Source organism: Astatotilapia calliptera, chromosome 20 (genome assembly GCF_900246225.1).
Source record: "Astatotilapia calliptera chromosome 20, fAstCal1.2, whole genome shotgun sequence".
NCBI lineage: Eukaryota > Metazoa > Chordata > Actinopteri > Cichliformes > Cichlidae > Astatotilapia > Astatotilapia calliptera.
Window position 1 is genome coordinate 26,399,128 of NC_039321.1, and position 17,651 is coordinate 26,416,778.

At 41.9% G+C, this 17,651-nt stretch overlaps 2 protein-coding genes across 31 annotated transcripts in view; both read right to left on the reverse strand.

Moving 5' to 3' along the window:
* Window positions 1-1,652: 1,652 nt before the first annotated feature.
* pgd (phosphogluconate dehydrogenase) lies at window positions 1,653-6,914 on the reverse strand. Its single transcript, XM_026154469.1, has 13 exons — window positions 6,761-6,914; window positions 6,278-6,353; window positions 6,010-6,189; window positions 5,851-5,916; window positions 5,650-5,768; window positions 5,495-5,564; window positions 5,267-5,401; window positions 4,964-5,153; window positions 3,911-4,041; window positions 3,602-3,735; window positions 2,979-3,078; window positions 2,360-2,482; window positions 1,653-2,166 (listed from the first exon to the last, which is right to left on the reverse strand). Exons 1-13 carry the CDS (start codon window positions 6,766-6,768, stop codon window positions 2,047-2,049), a joined length of 1,452 nt encoding a protein of 483 aa, XP_026010254.1. The 5' UTR covers window positions 6,769-6,914; the 3' UTR covers window positions 1,653-2,046.
* Window positions 6,915-9,757: 2,843 nt separating this feature from the next.
* The window catches only part of kif1b (kinesin family member 1B), a 67,909-nt gene continuing 60,015 nt past the window's right edge, over window positions 9,758-17,651 (reverse strand). For 21 of the 30 annotated variants that reach the window (XM_026154439.1, XM_026154441.1, XM_026154442.1 and 18 more), the window contains 12 exons: window positions 17,598-17,624; window positions 15,506-15,620; window positions 15,274-15,407; window positions 15,112-15,173; window positions 14,872-15,017; window positions 14,432-14,692; window positions 14,268-14,339; window positions 14,051-14,172; window positions 13,805-13,957; window positions 13,391-13,583; window positions 13,097-13,215; window positions 9,758-12,983 (listed from right to left, as the gene is read on the reverse strand). In XM_026154439.1, coding sequence (XP_026010224.1) covers window positions 12,941-12,983; window positions 13,097-13,215; window positions 13,391-13,583; window positions 13,805-13,957; window positions 14,051-14,172; window positions 14,268-14,339; window positions 14,432-14,692; window positions 14,872-15,017; window positions 15,112-15,173; window positions 15,274-15,407; window positions 15,506-15,620; window positions 17,598-17,624 — 1,447 coding nt within the window. In that variant the 3' untranslated portion in view covers window positions 9,758-12,940. The remainder of the gene's footprint in view (window positions 12,984-13,096; window positions 13,216-13,390; window positions 13,584-13,804; window positions 13,958-14,050; window positions 14,173-14,267; window positions 14,340-14,431; window positions 14,693-14,871; window positions 15,018-15,111; window positions 15,174-15,273; window positions 15,408-15,505; window positions 15,621-17,597; window positions 17,625-17,651) is intronic. The other 9 variants (XM_026154440.1, XM_026154451.1, XM_026154457.1 and 6 more) reach the window with 1 other exon arrangement.

Consider the following 17,651-nt stretch of genomic DNA (forward strand, 5'->3'; position numbering starts at 1 on the left):
AAACGACCTTCTGCAACTCAAACAATTAGCACATTTTTTCTAAAACAAACGTCTCCAGCCAAATAAGTGCTCACGAGGAGCTGGCTAAATGAAAGCCAGTGACATTTGGCCATTTTCCAGTTTTGAAGACAAAATATTAAAAACTTTGACAGGCTTTACACCCCACGTCTCTTCTCTCCAGTAGTAGTAAATGTCTAAAAATAACACTTTTATGAAAGCACAGATTAAAAAATTAGGCTAAAGGCCTCTGAGTGATACTGACTGAAGACACGTGGGAGTTGCAGGAGGTAGCCCATTTCCTTCAGGCTTTGAGGTTTTGTGTATTCATAGATGCTCTTCTGCATACCTTAGTTGTAATGAGTGGTTATTTGGCCGCTCTATTGCCTTCTTACAAGCAGTTCGGCCATTCTCCTCTGACCTCTGATATCAACAGAGAACTGCTGCTCACTTGCTACTTTCTTTTTCCAGACCATTTTCTGTAAACCCTAGAGATGATTGTGCAGGAAAATCTACTTGTATCAGTTTTGGCAATACTCACACCATCCTGTCTGGCACCAACAACCCTGCCACGTTTAAAGTCGCTTAAATCACCTTTCTTCCCCATTCTGATGTTTGGTTTGAATTTCAATAGGTTGTCTTAACCACATCTACAAGCCTGCATGCATTGATTTGCTGCTATCTGACTGGCTGATTAACTATTTGCATTGATGAGCAGTTTACCCAATAAACAGCGGTTTATTTATCTAAGAATTGTTTCTAAGGTTACAAAGCCAATCCTAAACAGTCCAGACCCAGGATAGGGTTTAATGATGGTGTTGTGTTCACCGTATTATAGTAATGTATGAGTATATAGAGGCCGGACACTACAGCATCTTAATACTTTAAATCAGTTACAGTAATGTCACCTTAGGGAAACTTGTGATGCTGAGTTTTAAATGAGTCTTTGAACTTGTGCTGTAATTTTTATAGTGACCTGCTGAATTTGAAGTCAGTTTTTCCCATGTTATTTAAATTGTAGAGCATACCTAACATTGTGTTGTCTCACAGTTTATTGTACTGTATGCTACAGTATCATTGAATAAGTCTCCACGTTGGTGTCCACTAAAACAGTGAAGGGTTTAGTAGTGTTAACATGAGTTTGTGCATGTGTAAAGAAATGTGTCAGGGTCTTAGGGCCACCTGCTGGACAACCTCTGAAAAGACAACACATGAAATGGTTTATTTGTCATTTCACTGTGGTGACCTGTTAATATTTTTGATATTCTTTTGATACAGATCGGTACGTGTAGCTACAGATTTTAATTATTCTTACCATCTGGAATTGGCAGTGCATTCACTTGGCAAGCAAAATATTGCTGGTTCAATTCCCACCGGAGACACATCCCCTTTAGGGTTGCATCAGGAGTTCTCATGTGGTGTAAAACTCCACCGTATCAGACGTGTGGAGCTACTTGTTATTTTTAAAATAAAGTTGTTTTATAAATTATGTCTTCATCAGTGTTAAATGGTTATGTAGATCAGAATGTCTTTGCCTTTAAAATGCAGGTCACGATTATATATCACGGTCCTCTGGAACTTGTTGCCTTATTTAGTATCACACACACTTCAATCCTGTTTACAGCATCCAGACAGTTAAGGACCATTCAAGCTAATTATAGAGGGATTGAAAATCTTTATTTAGCCTAACACAGCATAGTGCAAGGGTTCACCTTAATCCAGTGTTAACACCGTGGACCCCGTGCCCAACATGACTGTGGAACAGTATCCTGGCGGCCTGTGTAATATCAAGATGGAGTCACACATCCCCTCTGACTACATCAAAATACACAGGAGGTGTCTACAGTGCACATAATCTATTGTTCCACCTCTTGATAAATATAACCGCAACAAGTCTCTGTGAGAAGTAAAAAGTTGGTTTAAGTAGATTCTGGGTCCTAGATGGTGGAAAGTTGAAAGATGGAATGTTTAAAATCTTCACTTGTTGATAACGTCCCCTCGTCCTCGGTCTTCCATCGTGTTTGTTTTTGGGTGTCGTGAAGATCTCCCTTAAGCATTGTAGGATGAAGAGGAGACATTTCCACCATGACCTGTCCAGTTGGTGTGGATGAAATGACCGGGGTTTGAGAGTAGCTCATATGTGTGGGCTCCAAAGTAGTCCCTCTGAGCCTAAAAACAAAGCCAGATACAGTTACCTTTTTAAAATCTGCAAATCCTTAAAATATTTTAACCAAAAGATTCACGATATGAAAAAAGGATTTTATAGCATCTAGATTCCAGCACAAGACTCGAGCTACAAGGGATCTTTTATTGTGATACACCTCCTATAGTGGAGGCGTAACCGTTTCTAGAATTGTGTTACCTGGAGAAGGTTGGCAGGCAGCTTGTCATGTCTGTAGCCATCATAGAAGGACAGAGCGGTAGTGAAACAGGGCATGGGGATGCCATGTTGGACTCCAGTGCTGACTGTTCTGCGCCATGACTCCTACAGCAGGAGAGTAAACAGAATGAAGACATAATTAAGTTTGTTTACAGGACCAAATTAAATCACTGTGAACCTGGTCATAAATTAGAGGTCATCTCAAGGCTTTTGGTAACCAAAACAATCACTGCAGCATTTTTCATCAGCTCAAATTCTGCAGGACTCACTATGACTGCAAAACTTGCAAAGGAAAAACCTGTAAAGTTGGAGGGGGAGAAGAAAAAAAAATGTATTGTGTACTTGGGTCTATTGGGATGGATTCAATTCTGATCATCTTCACACACTTTGAATTAGTTCATCAGTTTAATGTAAATGGAACCCAGACCACTATATCACAAATCGACCAGAGGGCTGGTGACTACAAGACAAGTCGTACTGTTGCTTCACTCCTTTTCTATATTTATTTAAAAAAAAAAAAGAGGAAATAACTTGTTTTTTTGTGCCTTTGTCAATGTGGTGATTGCAGGTTATTGCTTGACCACTTCCTCCTTCCTCATACCTGGCAGTCTTGCACAGCGTTACTGAAGAAAGTGTCCAGCAGCAAGTTCTGCAGCTCAGCGTTCCTGTCGAAAGCCTCTTTGATTTTACCCAAGAAGACACTGGAAGAGGAAAAGCAGTGTTAATGTTCTCCAGACATACTGTAATAAAAACTCCATTTAAACAAAGTTCAATGCCCTTTGAGAACTTCATCCCCATTAGCTGGCTGGTGACTGTACACTGCAAATTATGAGTGTTAAATGTACGATTACACAACAACTGTGCCAGGTTACACAAAGTAAACCAGTGTCACAATCACAATTTCCTCATTCTTGTCTCTCTATATGATTTTATGGGAAGAGTCCTTTTGTTCCTCTCTTTTCTCACTTCAACATTACAACACAACGCATTGACAAAAAGGCAATTTTAAAACCTTTTGGCACTGCAAAAGGTTTTCCTTGCACTTAAAGAAACTGCAGCTCAACTCAAATGTTTTTAAATCTTAAGCAACAAAAACTTCTGTTTTTGTTGGGCTTTCTTAACAAGGGCTCTCGCCCCCACTGTTTGGACAACAGTGTTGAAACTTTTGCACAACATGGAAGTGAGGCAAACTTATGCTGTGTGGACACATGAGGGCAAAAGTACCTTCGAATGATGCAGCCTCCTCTCCACATCAGGGCGATCGCACCATAGTTGAGCGTCCAGCCAAACTCGTTGGCTGCCTGGCGCAGCAGCATGAATCCCTGCGCGTAGGAAATGATCTTGGACGCATACAGGGCCTGGACAAATGAAAACATAACAATTCATATTACTTTCAGTGTTTAAAATCTCTATTCATCACTTCTGATACCTGTTAGTCTCAAAGGGTGCGCAAACATTTTTACTTTGGCCTCTCTGTGGCATGCTGCCCTAAACTGGCCCATTTAGAGTAAATGCATTTACTGTGGGTTTTACCTTTCTGATGTCTTCTAGGAAGGTAGCCTTGTTGCCGCTGAATTTGACCCCCTGTGGCCCTGACAGGCTGCGGCTGGCCTCCACTCTCTCATCCTTTAGAGAAGACAGACATCTGGCAAAGACAGCCTCCCCTGGGAGACAAGAGGATGAAAGAAGGGAGAGGAAAGAAGAGGGACAGCATTAGTGCATATACTACACACACCGCTTTGAGTGTCACATAAACTAACTGCCCAGCTTTTTTTTTTCTTTTTTAAATAGTAATTTAGGTTTCCCGAGATCTCAAAAACGCTCGAGCGACAGCATGACTCAGCAGTGTTTGCAATAGTGTTTGGTAAAGCAGGCGTGCCAAAGCTACGGCAGACAAAACTCAAGGTTTCCCAGATTAGAGAGGATCATTTCCTTGCCACTAACTGAGGACAGTAGGAAAAAAAAAAAACCTGTTGGGTCAGCATGACTTGCTAAAACCTGCACTGCTCTATAACGTAAAAACTGTCCTAGTGAGGAATGTGATCCCTGCTGGGTGAGAGCGCCTCCTGTGCATACTGCTTCGCCCTGATGGGCTTAGTTCTCACACAATGAAGCCTTTTATTCTGCACCCATCCCTCTCTATCACGGCAGGGTATCCAACACAGACAGGGAACAAGCAAACACAGCAATTTAAAAAAATCTCACTTGTGGGTACATTTTCCATATAGTTTACCCTGCATGCTTTTAAAGTTAATCATACAAAGCTTGCTTCTTGTTTAGGTCTGTTTATGAAACAGACTATGATACAGTCACAGCAAAGACCAAAGCCAAATCCCCCTTATGTCACCTGACATGCACAGGCCATCAGAATAGCCTTCAAGCTTCTTACAGGCAACAACATATTGATCACATTCTCTAAAAGAAGCTCACAGCCCATGCTGTGTTTGCCAGCTGACAGATCCAAAGTATAAGCCCAAGAAATCTGATCATTAAAGGGTAATTTGATAAGTGGCTTTTGCAGCATTGGTACATGACACTAGCCTTTATGAGTAGTTCATTGCTTTAAGCCTCCTTTCTTCCTCTTACCGATCAGTGTGACAGGTGTCCCGTACTCGAGGGCTGAAATGGCCGTCCACTTCCCTGTGCCTTTCTGTCCAGCACTGTCGCGGATTTTGGGCAGCAGATGTTTACCGTCGGAGTCTTTGTATTTAAGGATGTTAGCTGTGATCTCAATCAGGAAGGAGTCCAGCTCAGTCTTGTTCCAGCTGTCAAAAGCCTTAAAAAAAACAAAACAAAAAAATCAAAAAACACATATTGTCTTTATATTTTACATAATTAATACTGCCAGACAAATGTGAAAGTGGTGTCATAGAAGTACAACAAGCGCACCTGTGCCATCTCATCATGGTCCATACCCAAGACATCCTTCATCAGGTGATAGGCCTCACAGATCAGCTGCATATCTCCATACTCAATGCCGTTATGGACCATTTTCACAAAATGACCCGCACCCTCATCGCCAACCTGCTCAAGCCACACAATATTTGTTAGATGATTTGGCATAATAATAACAACAACAAATATATATTTAATAAACATTAAATATACATCACTCACCCAGTCACAACAAGGCTCTCCTGTTCCAACTTTGGCAGCGATGCTCTGGAAGATGTCCTTTATGTATGGCCTATAAAATAAACATTAAGTTACACTCTGAAATAGATAAATGTTCACTGATTTTTAACACACATGAAATGAAGCTGATGACTTACCAGGCCTCTTTATGCCCACCAGGCATGAGTGAGGGTCCATAGCGTGCACCCTCCTCTCCACCACTCACTCCACTGCCAACAAACAGCAGGCCCTTCTCTTTCAGACTCTTGCAACGCCGCTATAGGATAGAAGTGCATGAGCTATGGTGATATCCTCTGGAATAAAGAGGTTTTGCTCCACAGTGAATGTTTATGACTTACTGTCGTGTCTCTGTATTCAGAGTTGCCACCATCAATGATGATGTCCCCAGCCTCAAGAAGAGGAACCTGAGAATTAACAGATTTAGTACAAACCCAATAAATGTATGCAGGTTGGATGCAGTTTCTAAACTTTAGCCTAGTTCAGGACTGACTGCTCACAAGCTTGTCAATGAAGTCATCCACAGCCTGTCCAGCCTTGACCAGCAGGATGATCCTCCTGGGCTTCTTGAGCTTGGTCACCATGTCTTCCAGAGATTCTGCTCCAATCACCTTGGAGCCCTTAGCCTCATTCTGCAGGAAGTCATGCACCTTGGACACAGTACGGTTGTAAGCGCAGACCTGTTGGAAAGATATTGAATGAGTGAAAGAAAAGTGGAACAGGTTATGCAGGGAGTAGCAGCAACACACACAGGAGGCATCAACTTACCACAAAGCCGTGGTCATTCATGTTCATGATGAGGTTCTGGCCCATGACGGCCAAACCAATTAGTGCAATGTCTGCTCTGAGGAAATAAGAATCACATCACAGGTGAGAAGATCGGATAGTCTGGCTTCAGGGTAATTATCAAAACAGCCTTCTGTCTACTATCCCTCAAGTCATCCAGTGTATTTTTATTTCAAGTAAATTAAAACATGGGCTTCAGAGTCCTCACTCCGAAGATCCCTTTAATTTCCCAGAGTCCATAGCGACCATCACCCAATTCAGTGCTGCACAGACCACACATATTTCTACCAAACTCTAAAGCTGACCCCGGTCAGATAACAGCACCGTTAGCATTAACTACTAAAGAAGATTACTCTCAGCAAAGGAGAAAAACAAAAGAACCTCAACTAGTAGGTATAACCTTTCTATTGCCCCGACTTTGTACAAAAAAGACACAACAGAAGAAGAAACAAGTGAAGGACTTACTCAGCCATTGTGTTCTGTGGGCAAAGTAACTGTATTAAAATGACAGTCGAGCTCGCACACCAGTCCTTTCCTTCAGATTTCCTCCTTGCTCGTTTTCCACTTCCTCGTTCTCATCTAAACTTGACTGAGACTCTTAGGTACGCCCACGTAGAGCAAGAACCAATCGAAGAGCTTTCTGCAAACAAGCCACGTCCGAGGCTAAATTTGATTGGTCTAGAATTCTGAGCAGAGCTATGGCTTTTCCTGTTGGCTTCCCCGGAAGTCACTCACGAAGCTTCAGTGCACGCCATACGTCTGCTTGATGAGGGACCTGTTTCAGAAATGGATTTTCCTCTTTAAGTATCGAGACAGTCAAACTTGTTTTGACTAGTAAGTTTAAGAACAACATTTTAACTTGATGATTTTGCCTTGTCAGTCTCCCAGTTGGACACCTCGTTTCTATTGGCAGCGGTCAAATGCGTCAGACCTGAGAGCTGCGCTTGCGCCACAATAGACTATATGTCTATATATCTATAAGTCAATGAATCCCGTTTTCTTTTTCTCTGGTGAAAATCTGAACAAGTACATTGTGTATTTCATCTTTTAATCACAAATGCAGAAGATAAGCCCATTTGTTAGCCGTTTAGTAAGTAAGTAAGTAAAATTTATTTATATAGCGCTTTTCACAGATAAAAATCACAAAGTGCTTAATGGAAATATAAAACAATGTAACAGTAAACAAAACAGCAATGTAAAACAATAAAAACAACATAAGAGGAAATTAAGTAAATGCTTTTCTAAATAAAAATGTCTTCAGCTGTTTTTTAAAAGAATCATTAGCAAATGTCTTTCTTATCACAACATCTAAATTTTATGATTTCAGTATATATACTGAAATGATTACACGCCCAGCAAGTTTTCTAGAAGAAGAATTGCCTATATATTTTTAGTAGATTATGCAACAGCACAATCTAATAATTTCAGTCAATTTTCCTGTTGCTAACTAGCTCAATGCATTACAGACAGAGGATATGGATGGAGTAGACATCGATTCTTTTCATGTTAAGTTTTATTTCACACATTCTGGCACAGGAAAGATGTTCTTGGCTGTCTTTGTTTGAAATGTTTGTCTTTTCTTCTGTATAATGGAAATAAATGGCATCTGAAAAACTGAGGACCAGTGTGCGGAGTGTGTCAGTGGGTGTTCCTGTGCTGTGAACGAAGATAAGATAAGATAATAAGATGATAAGAAATATACTCTTACTAATTATTAGAGTTGAAAAGTACTTTGCTAAGCAAAATTAAATGAGGTTCAGTTGGAGCTTTAAACGTTAACATAAAGGTTCAGTTGGTGATGCATGTAAGTTTCACACAGTAGAAATGTGTATTTATTTTTTATATTGGTTTTATTCAGATTTTAGTGTTTATTTGTAAGTGTAGTTTTTATTTGCATGATTTTATGCTGTTTGTGTCACATGTTTTTAGTGTGTTATTTTACATTGTTTTAATCCACTGTGGATTTGCTGGGCATGGGAGAAATTAGCTGATTGTGATCACTTGCTGAGGCATGGGTGCGTCCAGAGGTGTCCTATCAGCCGTTTATAGGACTTATGAAACGGAAGCAAGCTGAGCAGTGGAAGCAGAGAGGCCCCAGATGGGAAGAGGAAGGCAGGAAGGCCAAGCCGAAAAGAAGGGTCACACCCCCACGATCACGCAGCGGAGACTGGAGACTGACCGGTCAGCGTGATGTGGCGACCCAGTCCCGACAGCAGGAACGGCGACCGTAGGAGACAACGTGTGTGATTGACAGCAGGGTAGATGTATACCACTGCCTGCATTTGTCAGTAGTGTCTCACTGTTGTTCACTGGGTGCAGCCGTGTTGGGAGAGGGTCTCCATGGCTGTAAGCCAGGGCAGCTTCTGGGATGATGGTTCTGGCTCCTATTTGTTTTTACTTACAGGGCAATGACGTGAGTTTCGTTTCATTTTCTTACCCCACCCCCAACCAGTCGAGGCAGACGGTCGCCCCTCCCTGAGCCTGGTTCTGCCGAAAATGGAGTTCTTCCTTCCCACTGTTGCCAAGTGCTTCGCCATAGGGGATCATTTGATTGTCGGGGCTTTCTCTGTATTATTGCACAACCTTTATCTTACCATATATTGCAAGTTTATATGTTGTGAATTGGCTTAATGTAAATCAAATTGAACTGCATTCAATTAAAACTAAATATTATAACTTGTAATCAAATCTATTCAAATGTAAAGTCATCTCACTCAATTTGGACAACTAGCACTGAAAAATACACTGCCATCCTCTGTTTCCCAATTAGCAGACCAGAGGTTGCTGTTTTATTCATGACTCAATACTTGAATGGTTTTATCCTGTTTATAAATAAACAAAAATGACATTGCTTCATTGTATGATTAATTCTTTGTCTGTGTCAGTCCTTAATACACAAACATGTATACAATAATTCTAGTTGCCATAGTCTCCGGAGATCCTATGCTCCGTTATCTCATACTTTTCTTCACTGTTTACCTCATTCTGCCCAATAAAATGTACAATTTTTTGTAAACAATGACTTGCTTTATGGCATTAAAAAAAACAAAAAAAAAACAACAACTTATATGAGGACGTACTTTAAAAGAAAAAAAATGACATAATGAAGTAACAACTTCCTGGGCATTATCACCACTTTGCATTATACAAATCAAGTAAACAAACACAGGGCTATTTATCATCTAACTAACTTTTGGGTATGTGGGATAAAAGGATAGGAGCTTCAAATGTTGTTATCATTCTAGAGTCTTTACCTTACAGTGTTCAGCAACTGCTGTGATTTGGTGCTACATACATAAACTTGAAGTGAATTAATCCACCTGTTCACAGGAGATCACAGGAAGATGACACCAAACATCAGAAGATCTTATTGTGCGCCACAGTAAAAGGGTGGTTTCTTGGGACTAAAGCACATAAACTACAGCAGAAGCTCACATAAAGCAGGAAATAAGCAGGCGCCACTTCATCTGCTAATGCACGTTTTGCACTTTTATTGTTGCCTCATTCACTAACAGTTCAATGGTGCAAGATTACCATACACAGAATTAGGATATCTGCATGACACATCTATGCTATACAGCGAATGGATTATAATTATTACAAATACAGTAAACATATTTACATTTTAGTTCAAGCTCCATACAACACAGATATTTACAAAGTAAGTATGAAAATGAAACCGGTCTGACAAATAATGTACAGCGTTAATGATGTTTTTGTTTTGTTTTTTCCTTTTCTTTTGGTGAACAAATCTGAAAGGGAGCGGGGTTAACTGATATTAATTGTCAGAGGGGGAAGGTGGGAAATATCATGGCTAGTTTTGTTTGAAAGGCATCAACGGAAAAACAAACACACACACACACACAGAAAAAAGTGATGAGGTGAAGAAAGACACAATAAGTGTGCTGTCGTTTTAGATGTCACAAGCTACTTTGTATAGTCCTATATCCCTGATATTAGAAAAAATAAAAATGAGTTAAAATACACCTTTATTTTGATAGAGTTCAGATGGATGCCTAGTATGACTAATGAGTAGATATCCTCAAAAAAAACCCCAAAAAACCCAACAGACTTCTAATTCACTCAAACCGCTTTCTAATAAACAGGAAGCACTAATGTAACTCACCTCCTCAGTCGAGGTGCAGGGGTTACATTTTAGGTCTCCTTTTCCTTTCCCCCTCTCTCTTACATTCAAACCCTCTCCCAGTTCACACTAGAACAGGCCGCCACACCATCATTTGGTTTAATATGAGTGGAACAACTAAACCGCACAGACTTTATTTGATCAGTTAGTTGAACCTTTTATTAATATGTGCAAAGAGCTGCAAACTAATATATATACATTGCAAACAATAAATACACAATCCAAAATAAAAACACCTCTGCAAATGAAGTGAAAACGTTTGCTCTGGCAGCGCTTCGCATCAACATGTATATGAGGTACATTGCACTTTCGAGACTTGATCTGTGCATAGGTGCATCTTTGATGTGCAGCTCAGAGATCCACAATCCAGCACGTTTCTGTTTCTCTGACCGTCAGGCTGGCTGACCCGAGGTCACGTCAGCGTTTCATTTTTTTATCTATATGTAACAGACAGTTGGTTCCTCTCCTTCCACGCATTTCATACGACACAGCAGGCAGACTGCTGGTTGGTTGACCAGAGTTTTTTTATGCCTGTCTGCATTAACACATCTCGAGAGGCGTAGGTGCCAAAAAGTGAATCCGGAGCCGAATGTAGCAGCTGCAGCACGGCACACAGAGCAAATATTTTCATAGGGTAGTATCAGAAATAAGACCTTTGAATATGTAGTCCCTTTAACTTCTTTCCTTCTATTAAACCCTTTGAGAAACAGCTATCCAGTGTACTCCTGATATGTGCTCTTATCATTTGTTCCTGATGATCAAATACAATCCTGGACTCAACATATGTGGCTGTGTCTCTGTCCTTGCTATAGATATGTGTTAATGTGCAAAATAAGGTTAAAAGAAATTAAGAAATAAATGCCCTCCGTTACATTTCATAAAAACCTTCATTGTGGAATGATTAAAAGCGTAAGAAAAAAAAATAACAATGTTAAAATAAAATAAAAATATGAACACAATGAGAGTTAGATGAGGTTTTGATTCAAGAATAAGAATAGAAAAATGAACACGTGGTTCCCTGTGGTGCTGCTGAACACGAGTACTTCACTTCAGAGATTTCAGCCGACGCTGGTGTGACAGCGAGGGGAGTCATGGGACTACATCGTAATCTGTCCTGCGGGCCATTTAAAAGCAGCTTTGCTGGCTAACCACTGGCGTCAAAGCAAAAAAACTAAAGAAACATTGCACCTTCATTCTTTTTCCTTACCTCGTCCTAAACTTTCCACCGTGTTTTCTTTGCATCTTTATAACAAGAGTGTAAAGTTAATAGCAGTAAATGTCAAGGCTTTCTGATTCTCAGTGAGATAGAGCGAGCTAGAGGAGCAGAGAGGAATGTGTTAAATGAGGGTTAACTACCACACTGATCCCAGAACAGACCGCATGTACAAATCAAGTTCTCCCTCTAGTTCGTTTTCATCCTCCTAGTCCTCCTCCTCCTCTCCTTGTAACCCTGTTTTTATTCCTTGGGATGAAAAAGCAAAAAGGGGCCCGAATCTACTCCTGCAGGAACAATCGGTCATTGTTTTTTTTGTTTTTTTTTTAAACTGCTGAGTTATGAAGCGATCCTCGCTTGTTTGTCTCTAGTTAGTCTGCAGTTTTTATGTTAACACAAATGCATGAGTATTTTACTGACTCACTAACTGACACTGGCACTATCGGGGGTTTAGAGGCGGCGTATGTACACAGATTGAGGAGGATCTAAGTATGACGTGGATGACAGAGGAAATCGGGCGTGGCCCTCCTGTCAAATTTCATTCCCACTTTGAGTTTTTGTTTCAGAGACGGTTCAGCCTGATGCAAATCTCACTGCGAGAAGAAAAATACCCTATAAATCTATTAGCAGCTATAGTTTAGGTAGCAGAGCGTAAACTAACACGTCACTTGGAGAGATCTGTAGATTTTTCCTTCATGGTTTCAAATGTAAGCTGGCTGATTTGGTTAATTTTTGTTTTTTGTTTTAAACTGAGCAAACCTGGTCTTCTCCTGAGGACTGCTGCAGGTATCATGCGAGCATGTTAATTTATTAAAAAACCAACAGCAAAAACCCCCCAAAATAGAATGAAACTCATTTCAGGAGACAAATAGCACTGATAGAGACATTTTTTTTGTACAGATGATTGGCAAACGGAAAGTTTCTAAAGAGTCGTGCACACACAAGCAGACTACTACAACATGCTACTTAGTTAGGAGAGTTTGGGAATGACAACTAAGCGGAACAAGATTAGACCCAAACATTGTCATCGAAACAAAAACACAAAAAGCTGAGGGGAGGGAATAGAGAGGAGGAAAGCTGAGCTGGCAGCGGGGTTGCTGGAGGGAGGCGGGGAGGCAAAAGTTCTGTGGAACTTAAACGTTTTAGTCGCATGAAAAGAGACTTAAGCCACAAGTCTACTTACAAGAGAAAACCGTCAAGAATCACAATGATTAATAAGTTTTAACACTTGGTATTTTCAAAGGCTTTTCAGAAAGGATGGAAGCGGTGGTTTTCCCGCTCCGCCCGCTCAGTTCTTCGTCAGGCCGCTGCGCCGCCTCGCCAGCTTAGATCTGCAGGGAGATTTTTACGTTGTGAGAAGAAGGGAATGTTTTTGAAGGGTGCAGAAGCTGCACGTTTGACTGTGGTGTGAGAGGAGCGTGTGTGTCTGTGTGTGTGTGTGTACCTTATCGTTCCTGCTCGCAGAGGATTAAAAGCGTACAGCCAGTCGTTCATGTCGTTCTCGTTGGTGGCCAGCAGGAGGATGCCTCCATGTTTTGTGCACACTGCAAATGTGTTGGGCGTCTGAAAAGAAAACATCACATTATATTCATGTTCATTCAAATGATAAATCCCAGTCCATTTGCCATTTCATCAATCCACGTGTCCAAAACTGAACAACGTGCACCAAAACAATTTGAATGAATTCTCATTAAAGACAAACGTGTTACATCCAGCCTTTCTCTATCCTGCCTCAAACCTTAAGCATGGCTTGCTGGTCTTCGCTGTATTCCACCTGAGCTGTGGAGAGGTTGAGGACGCCTCGCTCCACGGGGTCCTGGTCGCTGTTGTAGATGAAGTCGTAGGGCCGGCGAACAACCACAAAATGCTTCCCCCATGAGTTAGAGCGAGGCTCCACGAAGCTTAGAAAACCCTTCTTGGACACAACAGATCTGAAAAGAAGAGATTTTATTCATTTATTTATTTTTTAAGAGAGCGCTTGTTTTTCTGAGGAAGAAGCAGAGTTGGTTTGTTTTCCAGCTGAAATCATCCAGGCTCAGGAATCAATCCACATCATTTCTGCTTGAATTAGAGAACACGAGTATCGACTTACATTTGGTCTGTGAGACACATGTCATAGTGACAGTATTTGGGTTAACATGGCATTACTCACCCTGGTCGCATTTCTTCAATATCAGGCACCAAGTTGAGGAACTCGTTCTTTGCAGCCCGCGCAAGGTAGGAGGTCTCCAGAGTGGGAACCATCGGGAAGTTTTCATAGTCTGAGCAGGAGGGACTGGAGGCACGTGAGCTGTTCTCAGGGGTCCTTTAACACAAATCACACCAAGTTAGAATCAAATAGATGACCTGTCAATAACCGTTTGCAGATCGAGGTCAATGTTCCTAAAAATATGTTTACTTCTGGTCCATGGAGCCACAGCGGGAGTCCGACAGAGAGGGGCAGGTAGAGGAAGGGGTGAGGGTGGCACTGCTGAAGCTCGTCACGGATGGATCACGTCCGATAGGTGAGATGTCAGAAAGCTGAAGTGAAACAACAGCAGGATGAGGTAGACGTTAATATATCAACTCAATGATGTGACACAAAAAGGCAGTTTTTTTTACTTCTTATTTCTCACCTTGCAGTCACTGATGCTGTTCACCAGTTGGTTGTATTCACTATTGAAGGTGTGTGTCAGAAGGCGCAGGCACTACAACACAACAGGAACAAGACCGATCAGCTCCGAGCAGAGAAGGAAGAAGGCAGCAACAAGAACGCCCACTAAGCCGACGTTTTTCTCACCTTGGTGGCCAGCTCCTTCTCACGATCCACCAGGCTCTCGATGTCGGCGGAATCGTAGCCGCTGCTCTCGCTCGGCGTGATGGCGCTTTCAAAGGTGGTGCTGGAGATCTGAGAGGAGATGGAGGTGGACGTGGACAGGGTGCCGGAGCTCATGCTGGGGGACAGAGACTCGCTCAGGGACTTGGTGGTGGGAGCTGTTCCTACGGGAGCCGCCTCTCCCAGCTTCTCTCTCAGCGCCAGAAGGTGACGGGTCTTTTCCACCTGGATGAAAGATGGGGGCGAATGTGAGGTGGGGATAAGAGGGGAGGGTTAGTCATGTAAAGTGTGTACTCGAAGAAAAAACGTTTTAGAATAGCACTTTGGTCTTTGAGTTGAAAAGTCATTTTTCCCTCTACGATATTAAACAGATTTATTTCTTTATGAATCTTTTAAGGCCCCACCTCCTGCAGCTGCTCCATCTTCTCCAGCTCCCACTGGTGCTCTAGGATGAGGCTATCTCCTCTGGGCCTCCAGCCGGCCAGGTTCTCCTCTCCACGCACATAAGCCACTGATGTGTCCAGGACCTTCCTCCTCCTCCTCTGCATCCCTGCTCAGGACATGAGCCCTCATTAGGATGAAGCTCTCCACAGAATTATGATAAAACAGCTGCCGTTCTTTAAACATGTTTCATGGCCGCTCACCTGGGCTTCCAGTGTCAGACATCTTACACAAGCTCAGCTCGTAGATCCCAGTCACTCGGTTGCTATAATGAAGCAGAAGTTTTGAACAAGGAAACTTTGTAACAGGGCAGATATCTTTGATTGTGAAACAGAGATGGCCACAGTGCAGCAGCCCAGATTTACCAGTCAGGAGTTTTGGAGTATCCAGTCCCAAAGAGGTTCTTGAGAGAACGGGGTGGGGAAATCTTGGCGTCTCGGGAGTAAAAGACCGTGCAGATGTCTTTGGTGATAATGGCAGGCTGGATGCAATGGTCCAGCTGCAGAGAGGAGATAAAGGGTGTGTGTTAGACACGATGACATCAAGAGACTTAAAAACACGTACAAACAGGTGCAACACACTGGAGCAGCGGCTGACCTCCAGATACGCAGATAAGGTCATGTAGATCTTCTCTCCATAGGGAGTGACGCGGTTGAGCAGGAGGGAGTTGTGCAGGGAGCTGTCCCACACTGCCTCAAAGCGATAGAAAGTCCTGAAAAGACAGACAGAGGAAAAGTTAGCTTGACAGCATTATTTTTTATGAAGTCCTACTTGGTGCTAACACTACAGGGTCTCTGTGTACAGCAGTGTGTCATGTTGTTAAAAAAAACGTGAGCACAGTTCTGACATATCAGGAAGTGAACACAGTGACTGAAGCGGTGTTCACATTCATCCTTTAATCATGACAAAACGTGAGGAATCGCACTGAGGTGAGACCTTGACAACAGACAAATCAGGAGCCACAGAGTGTCAAGTGTCAGCCGACACCAATCGGGACAATGATAAGAAAGAAATTCATTTACAGACACGTGAAAAGCAGTCTAAGGTTCTAGATCTAGATTATTACACCACATCATTATTTATTTAAAACCATGCCAAAATGCACAAATGACTATAACCAAGTACATCCTGTAATTCAGCAGCTGATGGAACCAAATTTAACAGCAAAAAGTTGAGGTAATCATTTTTTATTAGTGTCTCACAGCAGTGTGGAGGTATTTCTGACCCACTTGTCTTTACAATATTGCTTCGGTTCATTGAAGTTTGCAGAAATGTATTAATGCACAGCTTTCTTAACGTCCCGCCACAGCACGTCAATCATATTGAAGTCTGGACTTTGAGCCACTGCAGCACCACTCTGTTGTAGCTTTGCTGCTGCGCTCTGGAGTCACTGACCCAACGATGATCTCATTTGACTCTAGAATACTTCATGGCTCACTCAGTGACCTGGACACTTTGCCCAAATAATCATCACCCGTGCAAAACCACTGGTAGGAGGTGTTTGTGCTGATATGCTGTGTTTGGTTTTCACCAATCTTGAAGCTGTGCATTAGGGCTTAGGTTTTCAACTCTGCAAACTGAACCCATGCTGCCATGTTGTATTTAGAGAGAAAAGGGTTTCTCCTGGAAGCCTTTCCAAACATATTTGTTGAGCTTTTTTCTAATTGCACTGCCATGAACTCCAACATTAAGCATGCTAACTGTGGCCTGTAGAGCCTCAAATATCTGTGGTGAATTTTTTGGGACGTCCACTCCTGGGATGATTGGAAACAGTCTTTGATTTTTTTTTTAAACTTGTGAATAATCTTCCTTGCTGTAAAATGATCTACTTCAAAGCCTTCCCAGATTCATGGGTAACAACAATTGCTTCTCTCCTCCTCAGTATGTCACCACTCTCCTGAATACGCCAGCAAACTGACAGTCGTGGTTACTGATGATCTAGTGCATTTAATTAGCACCTGGCTAATACTGACCCTGTTAAATAATTATGAAAGTAGGCTTGGATGTACTCACCACATCTGAATTTAGGCTCAGTGTTTGTTAAATAAATAATGACGTGGTATAATGTGTTATGTATTGTTGTTCATGTGAGGTTTACCTCATATTAAGACCTACTAAGGACCTGATTGTTTTTAAATTATGTCCTGATACATAAAACCTGAGAGCTCACATAACTGCATATGCTCAGAACATACAGCACAAGTGGATACAAATTACTGCCTTGCAGCAGCAATCTTAAGACCATCACTATGAGCTCTATACAAGGCTACACTGTTCCTGTTATTGACAGCAGGGGGCACTATCAGACACAGACTGAGAGCCAGATATGCTCTGCTGGTGCCTCATTGTTACTGAGGTAAGACTCTATAGTGAGAAACAGCTGAGGGGGAAAACATTGATCTGGAAACGTCTGAGTGTTACAGAGGATATACATAGCACCGTGGTTCAGTGTCACACAATCACAAACAAATACAGAAAAGTACTAAAAAACGGTGTTGCCTCCAAAGACTGCTTTTACCGGTTTGGAGCTTAGGAGGCTTAATATCAACAGGCATGAATGAAGACAGATCTTATGCAACACACAAGCACACACAAACTGTGGAGAGCTTATTTCTACGAGTCTATGGGACTAATGAGAAGCATAAAGGTCTTTCAGTGAAGGAGCCTTATGTTCTCTGGTCGCTGGTACCTATCAATATCCTTATCAATAGAAAGCCTGAGCACAATCATGAGTCCAGCCGCG